At 47.1% G+C, this 12,517-nt stretch overlaps 1 protein-coding gene, 1 non-coding gene and 1 pseudogene across 33 annotated transcripts in view; 2 read left to right on the top strand and 1 right to left on the bottom strand.

The window, feature by feature from the left end:
- Positions 1-12,517, bottom strand: part of Clasp1 (cytoplasmic linker associated protein 1) — a 234,636-nt gene that overhangs the window by 199,457 nt on the left and 22,662 nt on the right. For 31 of the 32 annotated variants that reach the window (XM_031380324.1, XM_031380155.1, XM_031380271.1 and 28 more), the window contains one exon: positions 2,931-3,409. In XM_031380324.1, the coding sequence (XP_031236184.1) occupies positions 2,931-3,125 (195 nt within the window). In that variant the 5' untranslated portion in view covers positions 3,126-3,409. Of the gene's footprint in view, positions 1-2,930; positions 3,410-6,324; positions 6,329-12,517 lie in introns of all 32 variants that reach the window. The other variant, XM_031380165.1, reaches the window with a different exon arrangement.
- LOC116072147 lies at positions 4,580-4,717 on the top strand. The gene has a single exon (XR_004111328.1). It is a non-coding gene; the product is annotated as a small nucleolar RNA SNORA51 (small nucleolar RNA).
- Positions 6,658-8,333, top strand: LOC116069546 (annotated as a pseudogene).

Here is a 12,517-nt window from a genome sequence, read left to right as displayed (position 1 = left end):
TCCAGGCCCAGCCAGGCTCCAGGCCCAGCCAGGCTCCAGGCCCAGCCAGGCTCCAGGCCCAGCCAGGCTCCAGGTCCAGCCAGGCTCCAGGCTCCAGGCTCCAGGCGGGAGCAGGGCTGTGTCTGCACTCAAAGACCTGACAAAGCCAGCACTATCCAGCAGGACCACAACCACAGGACAGCCCCAGGCTACACAAACATCTGTAGCAAGGCAGCAGACATTAGAGCACTGAAGGACACAGCTCATTCATCTCACCTCATCTACACTTCCCCGCACAACAAAAGCTTAGAGAGCTTGGCTCCAAGCAAGCTGGTAGTGAACCCAATCTTTTTCACTCTACTTCTCAAGAGCCTGCTTTGCTTACTAATTCCTGCCCCTGTCGGGCATGGTAGCACACACCCGCTGTCATCCCAGCACTTGGAGACTGGAGACAGGAGGAAGATCAGCAAGGTTCAGGCCAGTCTGGGCTACACAGAAGACCCTGTATCAAAAAGAAGATGCGACAAGGTAAGAAAATAAAAGGGCAGGAGAGGAAAGTGAAGGGAAGGAGAGAGACAGCATGGAAGAGCAAAGATAAAAAAGAACTGCTCCTTAGAGTGCTAAGTCCTGAGCCTTCCCTTCTGTGACTTTACAAATCCACTCTGAAAAAAGACTGAATTCTCAAGAGTCTGCAGGCAGTAGTGTTGCTTATGTGTGCCTCGCCCAGAGTCCCGTGTGTTTCGTGCAGGCACATGCTGTACCTGAACAGTGAAGCAATCAAGTTCTGACCAGCACCCTCACCAGACAAGAGCAACCACTAATGAGCTTAGTATGCAGCAGGCAAGAAATAACTGAGACCCACTCTTTCATTCAGTGCTCATAAAAACTTTATTATCTGGCTAGGGAGACGGTCGGGGGTAAAGCGCTTGCCTCACATGCACAAGGACCTGAGCTCAGCTTCCCAGAACCACATAAAAGCTAGGCATGGCGGTGCATCTATAATCTATGGGGAGATGAGAGGGGGATCAGAAGCGATACGGCAGCTAGGCTGCTATATACAACAGTAGTGAGCAAGAAGAGACCCTGTCTTAAACCAAGGGAATGGAAAGTAAGGACTAACACCTGAGGTTGTTCTCCAACCTGCACACACACCATGGCATATGCACACTCACACACACACACACACACACACACACACACACACACACTCACACACCACACACTCACATACACACAGTCACGCACGCACACTCTCACACACAAATCTTGTAAGAGGCTGAGACAGTGGCCTAGAGGTTAAGAGCATTAACTGAGCTTGCAAAGAACCCACATTTAGTTCCCAGCATCCACATGCAGTTCAAAATCATCTGTAATTCCAGTTCAAGGAGACCTGATGCCCTCGGCTCGCCTCCCTGATGCCCTCGGCTTGCCTCCACGGACACTGTGTATGTGTAGTGCACAAACAAATAGGCAGGCAAACATTCATACATAAAAATAAATCTTTAATTATTAGTAAATAATGTGGTAATCCTGACATTATAAATGGGGAACCTGAGACATTACAAAGCTCAGTGAAACAGGCTCCACAGGTGGCTAATTAACAGCAGTATTCATTATTCCAGTAGCATCCTTAACCACCCCCTTGCTAGGACACTCAGCCTCCAGTCAAGCACCATCCTGCTTCCTGTGAATACAACTGGCTCAGGGGATGGAGGAACCGCCTCTGCTGAGAACAGCAGCTAAGTAACATGGACAGGAATCCGGTGGCACGGCCCGGTGGCACTGCAAGAAGGGAAGGAGGAAGTAAGGCCAACTGGCCAGGGCGCGCTCAAGGTGGGCTTCAAGCTTCCAAAATCATTCTTCTCCCTCGGAGTTATTGCCTTAGGTAATATCTGGCTTGCTAAATTTCCTTACAGTGCTTCTCAGTTTCTACCAAATACTTCTTAATATGCACACAGGAGTACTGGAGCCATGATACAAGCACAGAGAAGGTAGCCTGTGAGCCCTCAGAAGCACAAGGAGACTGTCTGACCCGAGAGTACCAGGGCATGGACTCAGCTTCAAAGACAGGAAGGAAAACCGTAAACCAACGGTGAGTGAGCCATTATGTGCTAGTAGCATCTTTAACAAACACAGGAACTCGGCACTCTTGGTTGAGACCGGGGCTTAAATGCATGTGGGAAGCAGAGTAAGAGGAATCCTGGAAGCACCAGTTCCGAAACCCAAATCAGCCTCTGAGTCTGCAAGAGCTGCAAGAGACCAGGCATCTGTGGCCCCTTGACAACGTCTACAGAGGATGAAGCTTCCTTCCCTCCTTCACTGAACCCTGATGTGGAGGGATGAGAGGAAAGATGCAGGAGGGGCCGAGGGAAGGACACCTCTCCAGGGCTTCAAGCATCCTGTCATTTGCACTCATGAAGCTCAACCCTGAATGGTAAAATGCTCACAGCATAAATAGGCTGTGGATAGCCACCTGCTCCACTCCCCACCACCCTCCCACTCCCCACCTACCTTCTAAGAGCCCTGATCTTCACATCTGAAAGCTATCTTCTACACCATCACCCATGGGTCAAAGGCACTCCTTGACAACCCAAACTGTTTCTGGCCAGGTACCAGTAAACTTCAAAACAGCAATTTGAAAGTAAAGTGCTATACATTCTGATCCCTGAGAGATCAGTGAGAGGCCACTCACCACGGCGTCAAAGTCTCCTCCCCACAAAACATGATATAAACTGCAACTTCAAGGCTGCAAATGTTTGTAAACACCCACACGCCTTCCCTCATGTATTCCCATGACCTTCAAGACTATCGCCCCCACGCCTTCCCTCATGTCTTCCCATATCCTACAAGTCGTACTGGAAGCCGAGGAAGCGGGCTGATACCTCCCAATGGATCTGCCGAGACAGTCTTACCACACCACCTTCAAGAGCATCTCCTACAGGGAGGCTTACCTTGTAATTGCTAGAGTTCACCCAAGAGGTAGCGAGTCCGTCCACAAGCTTATCTAACATGGTCTGGTCATGCTCAAGGTCAGCAGACTTCTGTTTGTCTGAGAAATAGTCTATGAGTTCCTGGCCAACCTGCAGCCGCTTCCCCACATCCTTCTGCAGCACCTGGGCCAGACAGGACTCCATTCGAGGTTCCATGGTAGGATTCAAATCCAGATCTGGCCAAGGCTAGAGGGCAGTCAGGACGACTCCCTCCCGGTAGCCGTACCGGGAGGTGGCCTCTTTGTTTGCTGAAGGCTCCTAAGAGCGTGTGTCTCAAAGATGCGATCCCGGGAATGGCAGCAATGCACCATGTGTGTCTGAAGAGCAGCTGGTAGGATATTAAAAGTCCAATTTAAATAACTAGTAGGCAGTAAAGGAGAGAGTGGTGGAGTGATGATCTACAACTGGGTCTGAAATACTTCATAATTCAGCGGTCCATTCTGAAAAGGAAGAAAGGAGAGCAAATGAGCCAGAGAGCAGAACACTCAAATGTTACGAAACAGTCACTCAGAGACAAAGAGCGCGTGCTGCAGAAGCACTCTTGGTCACATGTGGGCTGTGAAGCATGAACACTTGGCAAATGGATCAAAAACACATAATTATCAATTGTATTAACAGAACGGAGAAGCCCAAACAACTGAACCAGCGAGCTACAAGTTTGGTAAGCTGGTAGCTTTCACAGTTCCCTAACTTGTAATTGCACTGATCAGAAAGGATTCCTCTGTTTCCGCTGCCTTCAGCTTTGTTCCCACTCTGAAAGTCCCCACAGGTATCCAGGCTCACTGCCTTACCATCTACCTCTCAGTAAACTCAGTCCTGGGATGGGACAGGCTCCTCTGAATATCCCTAGCCCAAGCTTGGTCACATTCATCAAAGTCAAAGGCAGCACCTAGGCTGTTTGCCCTGCTCTGCAGGAAGGGTGCTGTCTTAGTCAGGGGTTCTATTCCTGCACAAACGTCATGACCAAGAAGCAAGTTGGGGAGGAAAGGGTTTATTCAGCTTACACTTCAGATTGCTGTTTATCACCAAAGGAAGTCAGGACTGGAACTCAAGCAGGTCAGGAAGCAGGAGCTGATGCAGAGGCCATGGAGGAATGTTCTTTACTGGCTTGCTTCCCCTGGCTTGCTCAGCCTGCTCTCTTATAGAACCCAAGACTTCCAGCTCAGGGATGGCACCACCCACAAGGGGCCCTACCCCCTTGATCACTAATTGAGAAAATGCCCCACAGCTGGATCTCACGGAGGCACTTCCCCAACTGAAGCTCCCTTCTCTGTGATAACTCCAGCCTGTGTCAAGTTGACACAAAACCAGCCAGTACAGGTGCCATGATGGGTGGAGCAGAAACCTCCTTCCCAAGCAAAGGAGACAGAGAGGCAAAGGGAGAAAGGAGACAGGCTGTTGACACCATGTTCTCTGTGGACAATCAACTCCACTTGGGATTACTACTGGTTTTGATATCAAATAAATTCTCAAAAACTACATTTGGGAACTGTAATTGCATGAGGAAAAGAGTACTAAAACTGAGTTTGGAGTTTTTGCCGTCCTGAGGCTCAAACACAGGAACTTGTGGGTGCTGGACAAGTGTTCTACCACTGAGTTGACTCACGTTTGGTCCCATAAATGCCTTTCACTAGACAAATGTAAGAGGTGACTAGTTTAGAAAGAGGAGGCAGAATAAAGCTACCCTATATACACCTCAGCCTAGGCCGCCGCCATGCCTGGTCTGAATCGTGAGTGGGGAGACATGGAAAGAAAAAGAGCTAACTAGTTACCTACAGCAGGCAGAGAGGCGTTTCTCATTCAGCTTCTCTTACCTACCGTTACTTCCTTTCACTCTAATCTAGGAAAACATAGGAAGCCAGCGTCTCAGAGCTGAAGGCTAGCTGGGGCCAGGGTTGGGGGAGTGCTTGCTATGCAAGCATGAGGGCAGGAGTTCAGATCCCAGCACCCATGTAACAAGCTGGACATGGGTCTCACCTGCACCTGTAACCCCCAGCACAGAGGAAGGCGGATACAGAAGGATGGACGAAGCCGGTAGCTGCCAGCCTAGCCAAAACACATAAGCTCCAAGTTCAGAGAGAGGCTCTAAAGCAGAGGAATAAGAAAGAGAATGAGGAACACACCAGTGACCTGGCCTCTGCGTGCACACAAGGGCACACAAATGTGCATATAACAAACATGCTCGAGCACACGCGTGTGAGCACGCACACACACACTCACACACACACACACACACACACACACACACACACACACACACACACACACACGCGGTAATTTAATATGAGGACCAGGAAGATGGCTCCGTGCATAAGGATACCACACAAGCCTAGTGGCCTGAATTATTCCTAGAGCCCATGTGAAGATTGAACAAGAAAACTGATTCCACAAAGCTGTCCTCTGATCTCTACAGATGTGTCATAGCATGCACAACCACCATTGTAATATATTTATAAAATACAAAAATTAAAAATAAAATGAACACATTGTACATGGGAAGTCTGTTTCTTCCCACTATGCCACCGCCTCACTAGACCTCCAAGTGCAAATAGCACATAATCATTGTTCCACATCAGTTAGAGCATGCGGACCACGGCCTCAAAGCACATAATTATTGTTCCACATCAGTTAGAGCATGCGGACCACGGCCTCAGAGCACCAGCCGAAGCATAAGCACTCAGCAAGCAATCTTCCCTAGCAATGGCAGTAAGTACAGCTACGTTGCCAACCTATCTGCTTTCTGATACACCAAAATGGAGAGCCAAGATGCCTTCCCTGCCAAGATTAGAATGACATGCCCAGAAACTGTACCAAGATAAACTGTCCTGCTCTTCAAAGCCAAAGGCGATGGGTGGCTGAGGACCTGCAAGAGTCTGGGACCACCAGAGCTCGTGTAAAAGACGGTACAAGAGCACTGGCCTCCCAGCCCACGGAGGAGACACAGCAGGATGCTCTGAAGCTTGCGGGTCAGCTAGCTTAGCCTGAGTCCAGCTAGCTTCACCTGAGTGCCGAAACTCCTGACTAGAGGCCCTGTCTTGAAAGAAGGTACCTGAGGTTGCCCTCTGACCTGCTTGTGTGCTATGCCTGCATACACACCCACAGGCACACATATCCACAAACACGCCCGCACACACACAAACTATATCAGAGGGGACATGGAGAGGGTTGGGAAGAGAAAAAGGGAGGAGAGTTATGTAATTCTAACTTAATATAATAAATTAAAACCACCTGAAATGTCTCAGGAGCTATATAGGAAAGGGGTGATGTCATTAAGTAGCCAACCCTGAAAGACAGATTTGGTGGACTTCACTAAGTTCAAAGCAACACGGGTCTGTCAATCAGCATCTCTTCCCACAGTTCTTGCAGCAATCGCTGCCAGCTTGCATTGCAGCAGGAGTCTCTTGTTCTACTTGTCCCACTCTTCTCTCTTTCTTGCCAGGCTGTGTGTCTGCCTGGGATGCCGAAGGCCACCAACATGCCGCTCGGGGAAGGCAGAAGCATTCCAAGACAGGGGTCCCAGCCCGTGTTCCTCCAGGCAAGAAACAGTGCTATCTGGGATGAATGCTATGGTTCTCAATTTCCTGTGTACCCAGGTGCTGCTGGGGACCTCGAGGAGTTGGGAATGGTTGGGGGGTGGGGGGTGAGGAGGGGCACGGGGTGTCCTAGGAAGGGGGCGGCTGAGCCCGGGATGCGGGGAATCGAGTTTGGTCTGGGTGAGTGCTGAAAGTAATGGAGGGGTTGAAAGAGGACCTCCCCCGCCATGGCACTCCTTGATGAAGGAGATGGTCCTTGCTTGTCCAAACTGCTTGTCCAAACCCATGGTGGACGTGAATGCATAGGTCTCACTCAGAGTGAACACGGGATTAAATACCTTTTGCAGGAAGGAATGTCCAAGAACTGAAACTCACTGGCTAAAAACACTCGGGGCCTATGTAGATACCTCGTTAGTACAGAGAACTCCAGGTTTTTATGCTACGTGACTGGTCGTCTTGGTCCTCCTAACAGGGTGTCATAGTTCCACATTCCAGGACAGGTAGAGCCTGGCAAGGAGCTGGTTCTAACGCTTGCTCTTCTCCATTATGAGATTTATCCCAGTTCTTCCATCTGATGGTATGGCCCACTGGCCCCACACCTTCTCTTTCTTCTCCCACCCAAGGCCCACACATTGCAGCCCAGCATTCAGTCATGAACACTACACAGGTCCATGGGAAGACAGGTGTTGAACTACACTGACTGCTAAAGCAAGGCCTGGTGAGTCAAGGGGTCTTAGTGCCCAGAACAAGGAAGAGACAGGCAAATAGGAAGAAGCTGAAACATTCTTAGGGACCCAGCAACACTTCATCGTCAGTCAGACTAAGCTCCAAGCAGCCCAGCCCGGCCTCCCTTTGTCACACACCTGCACTGCTGTGAGCTACCTCCCTCCCTCCTTTCTCTAGTTTTCCCCATGGCTTCAATCCCCACAGAGATGACCTCAACTCCTCCTTCCGTCTCCTCAGACCTTTAACCTTCAACCTCCCAGTCACCTGCTCCAGGATAAACACACTCCCTTCTACTGGCTCACTACCAGCAGTGTAAAGTCCCTGCACTGGCCGGTTTTGTGTGTCAACTTGACACAGGCTGGAGTTATCACAGAGAAGGGAGCTTCAGTTGGGGACGTGCCTCCATGAGATACAGCTGTGGGGCATTTTCTTAATTAGTGATCAAGAGGGTAGGGCCCCTTGTGGGTGGTGCCATCCCTGGGCTGGAAGTCTTGGGCTCTATAAGAGAGCAGGCTGAGCAAGCCAGGGGAAGCGAGCTAATAAGGAACATCTCTCCATGGCCTCTGCATCAGCTCCTGCTTCCTGACCTGCTTGAGTTCCAGTCCTGACTTCCTCTGGTGATAAACAGCAATGTGGAAGTAAGCTGAATAAAGCCTTTCCTCCCCAACTTGCTTCTTGGTCATGATGTTTGTGCAGGAATAGAAACCCTGACTGAAGGATCCTGCGCCGGCTTCTCAGGAGATACCGGGAATCTAAGAAGATTGACCTCCATATGTACCACAGCCTGTACCTGAAAGTCAAAGGGAATGTGTTCAAAAACAAGCGGATTCTCATGGAGCACATCTACAAGCTGAAGGCTGACAAGGCCCGCAAGAAGCTGCTGGCTGACCAGGCTGAGGCTCGCAGGTCTAAGACCAAGGAAGCATGAAAGCGCCGGGAGGAATGTCTGCAGGCCAAGAAGGAAGAGATCATCAAGACTCTGTCCAAGGAGGAAGAGACCAAGAAATAAAGCTTCCCTCGTGTCTGTACATAGTGGCCTGGCTGAGGCCTCACATGGTTCAGTCATTAAAATAAAACAAGCCCTTGTCTGTTAAAAAAAAAAAAAGAACCCCTGACTGAGACAGTCCCCTAAGTCTTCAGCCTTCCTTCTATCCATCAGTGACACGTCTTTAAGCAGTTGCCTGGGGGCTGAACAGATGGCTCAGCAGTTTAGAGTGCCCGATGCTCTTGCTGGGGACCCAGGTTCAGCTCCTATCACCACATAAATTAAAATTTTTAAAAAGAATCACTTCTTTTTCTACTTCTCAGAACTCTCTCAATGATCAAGAGGCCCATGTACAGACAACAGCCATATGGGAGGTGAGAGTTTGTAACACTGTTCCCTCTGCTTCTATGTACTACAGACTGTCCATTACTTTAAAAAGGTTTAAACTTATGAAAAAGTATTGTAACACTTTTGTTTAAAAAAGAAAAGAAAAAAAATCATGAGGGGCTGGAGAGATGGGTCGGTGGTTATGAGCATCTGTTGCCCTTCTAGAGGCGCAGCTCCCAGCACCCACACAGCAGTTCACAACCTTCTGTAACTCCAGTTCCAGGGCACCTGACTCCCTCTGTTGTGCAAGAAAACCTACCATATACAATTTTTAAAAATGTTTAAGAAATTTAAAAAAGAGAGAGAGAAATATACTAATAAAAACGTGAGCGGCACAGGGAAAAAATATATTTAATTATGCTATGTGACATGCCTACTGTTTAAAAGAGGACAGAGTATAAAATGTTGGAGGATCAGCTAATTAACAAGATCCTGATACTTTCTTCTCTACCAAATAGTTATCTTTCTTCTTAATGTATTTCTTTCAGCATTTCACTTAGAGTACACACTCCGTGGCACGCATGTGGACGTCAGGGCAACTTGCAGGAGCTCTCTCCAGGATGTGAGTCTGGAATCAAAGCCGATCAGCAGCACTCTTGGAGGTAAGCACCTTTATCCACTAAGGCATCTTACTAACACCCATTTCCCGTATTTTTTAAATAGAAAAAAAAAAATCAAATGAAACCTTGTTTATTTAATGTCAACCTTAATTTTCCAAAAACAACCACCAACTGAAAACTGATTTTTTTCTTCTTTTAAAATATATTTAAATGTATACAAAGGGATTAGCATCAACCCCAGCATAGCAATTTGTTACAAAATGAAGGCACTTAGCCTGGATAGGAGAAGGTAATAACAACTTAGGTTACAGCTTCCCAAAGCAGAGCCTCCATGTGGATAAGACCCTGGCAGAGAAGCAGCTTGTTAGGGAGGCACGGATCACCAGACAGGGAGCGGGCACACACTGGTTCCTCTAAAGAACTAATTACCCACTCAGCCTACCAACTCTTGACTTCTGCTGCCTCTAACACAGAGCCACATGTAACAGCTTCACTCTCACAGCATTGAAGCTCAGACCACCAACCCTCAGTAACTTCCCCATAAGGTTTTCTGGTAACAGGATAGCCATGCGTCACTAAACTCTTGCTAAATTCAGCAGTTGTAGTGTACTCAGAAACTGTGCATCCTCCACCTCGTCTCATTCAAGAATGTTCTATGCTTCCAAATGCTAGTCCTTATCCTTGAGCAGTCCACCCCATCACCTCTCGCCACTCCTTACTCTACTATATTAAATTCGTTCATTCATTCACTCATCCATTGGAGATAGGGTCTCACATATTCCAGCCTAGACTCAAACTAGCTATGCAACCATGGGTGACCTTGAACTTCTAGTCTTCCCACTTCCGCAGGGACTATAGCCATGCAATAAACATTCTTTCCGCAGTGTCGGGGACTCAGCCCAGGGTTTTGTGCATGCTAAGTAAGCACTCTACCAACTGAGTTATGTCCCCAGCCAACACCTTTGGTTTAGGCATTTTTTTTTTTTAATTTTTCTTCTTTGTTGGTTTTATAAGACATGACTGCATGCCCAGGCTGGACTCACAATTTTCCTGCCGTAGCTATGATTACAAGAACACCCTACTCTGCTTGGCTATTTTGAACATTGCATATAAGTGGAGACATACAATGTGTGGCGTCCATGCACGGCATTTTACACAGCACACTGCTTCCAAGGTTTATTCACATCGTAGCATGCATCAGTACATTCTTCACTCACAGTCTGGCTAAAGCTGTTCTGCTGTACAGATATGCCTGCCATACAGTGGTTCTGTATTTGGGCAGTTTCTACTTCTGCCCAACACTGGCTATTGCCCCTTTAACTTACCACCATTCGTGTGGGTATACAGTGCTATCTGTTTGTGACTTTATTTGTATTTTCCTTACACTAAGGAGGTTGGGTTTACTTTTCTTACCACGAACATGACTTGTTAAAAAGGAAAACGCGTGTGTCTGGAGCAATAGCTCACCAGTCAAAAGTACCCAAGGCTGATGCCCAGCAGAAGACCCAAGGCTGATGCCCAGCAGAAGACCCAAGGCTGATGCCCAGCAGAAGACCAAGGCTGATGCCCAGCAGAAGACCCGAGGTTGATGCCCAACAGCCATGTTGAACAGCTCAAAACCAACTGTAACTCCAGCTCTAGGAATAACGTGCTCTTCTGGCCTCTACTGCATGATCATGCACTGATACACACACACACACACACACACACACACACACACACACACACACACAGCTAGGGGTTTGGTGGTGGTGGTGGTTTGTATTAAGGATTAAGGATTCAGGCAGGTCAGATCAAATGTTTCTGGAGAAACATTTAATCAAATCTTTTTGCTCATTTTCAATTGGGCTTTGTTTTTTAAAGTGTCCTGCCTAGCCTGGAATGGCCTGGAACTCACCGAAATCTGCCTGCCTCTTCCTCCCAAGTACTGATATTAAAGGCACATGTCATTACACTGGCCCTTGGATCACATATCATTTTACTGATGAACTTTCAAAAATATTCTGGATAAAACTCTTCTAACACATAAGAATTACAAATGTTTTTTTCTCAATCTGTGGGATCGCTTTTCAATTTTTTTTTTTTTTGGTTTTTTGAAACAATGTTTCTCTCTGTGTAGCCCTGGCTGTCCTGGAACACACTCTGTAGACCAGGCTGGCTTTGAACTCAGAAATCCACCTGCCTCTGCCTCCCAAGTGCTGGGATTGAAGGCGTGTGCCACCACCGCCCGGCTCTTTTCAATTTCTTGATGGTGTCATCTGGCAAAGCTTTAAAATTGTATGGAGACCACTTCACCCCCAGCTTTCGTGTTACAATTAAGAAAGCACAGCTTGTTTCCAATGCAGTAATGGGAAAGCAAACTGATGCCCTATTCAAGGGCATCGAGATTTACACACAAGTTTTCTTCACAGAATTTTAGTTTTAGATCTTGCATTTAGATCTAGGTCTATAAACAATTTAAAGTTAATATATGTATATGTGTGTGCATAATATATATGGTAGGGATCTAAATACATTCTTTTACATACCCCCTACTTGTCTCACCATTACTTACTGAGAAGGCTAGCCCCTGCCTCTACTAAATTGTCCTTCTTATTGCCTTGTTTAAAAAAAAAGAAATCAATGGGCCACAGGTATTTAGCATTTATTTCTGGACTCTCCTTCTGTTCCCCTGATTTATATATCTACCCTTCAGTCTATGGAAACTGGTTGCAATTACTATAGCTTTGTAGCAAGCTAAGAAAGTCTTCTAACTCCATTCTTTACCAAGGCTCTTGAGTCTCCCACACTTCAACATTAACTTTAAAATCAACACATCAGCTTGTGAACACAGGTATATAAGATCTCGACAGAGAATATACTGGATCTGGACACCAATGTAGAGTGTACCCCCAAAACAAGGTCAAGCTTTCCAGGATCTTTCATTTTCTAAACAGATTTTATAATTCCAAAGGTAAGAGTTACACTTCTCATGCTTATCCCTAGTTTTCTCTTCTCTTCGGTGTTATTCTTAAAAGGCTTGCTTTCTTAGCTCCATTCACATTCTCTTTGCAGGCACAGAGGAGCTGGTCCTGTGTACTGCCCTTGACCCTGGAGTCTGACTTTGTTGTCTTCATTAGTTCTAATACCTTAGAATGGATTACTCAGGATATTCAACACACAATCATGTCATCTGCAAAAGCAGAGTTTTAAAATTTCCTTTCCAATATGTATATCTTGTCCTTTTCTCTCCTAGTTGCCCTTACAACACCAAGTAGACATGCCCCCCACACACAAAAAATCCTCATTTTACTCCAGATTGTAGGACAGCATTCAGTCTTTCATCACTAATGGGGTCCTTCATCACATTACAGAATA

The sequence above is a fragment of the Mastomys coucha genome, unplaced genomic scaffold, assembly GCF_008632895.1.
Source record: "Mastomys coucha isolate ucsf_1 unplaced genomic scaffold, UCSF_Mcou_1 pScaffold1, whole genome shotgun sequence".
In the NCBI taxonomy this organism is placed as follows: Eukaryota; Metazoa; Chordata; class Mammalia; order Rodentia; family Muridae; genus Mastomys; species Mastomys coucha.
Note: the sequence above shows the minus strand (reverse complement) of the source record. Positions and strands in the feature narration are given on the sequence as shown.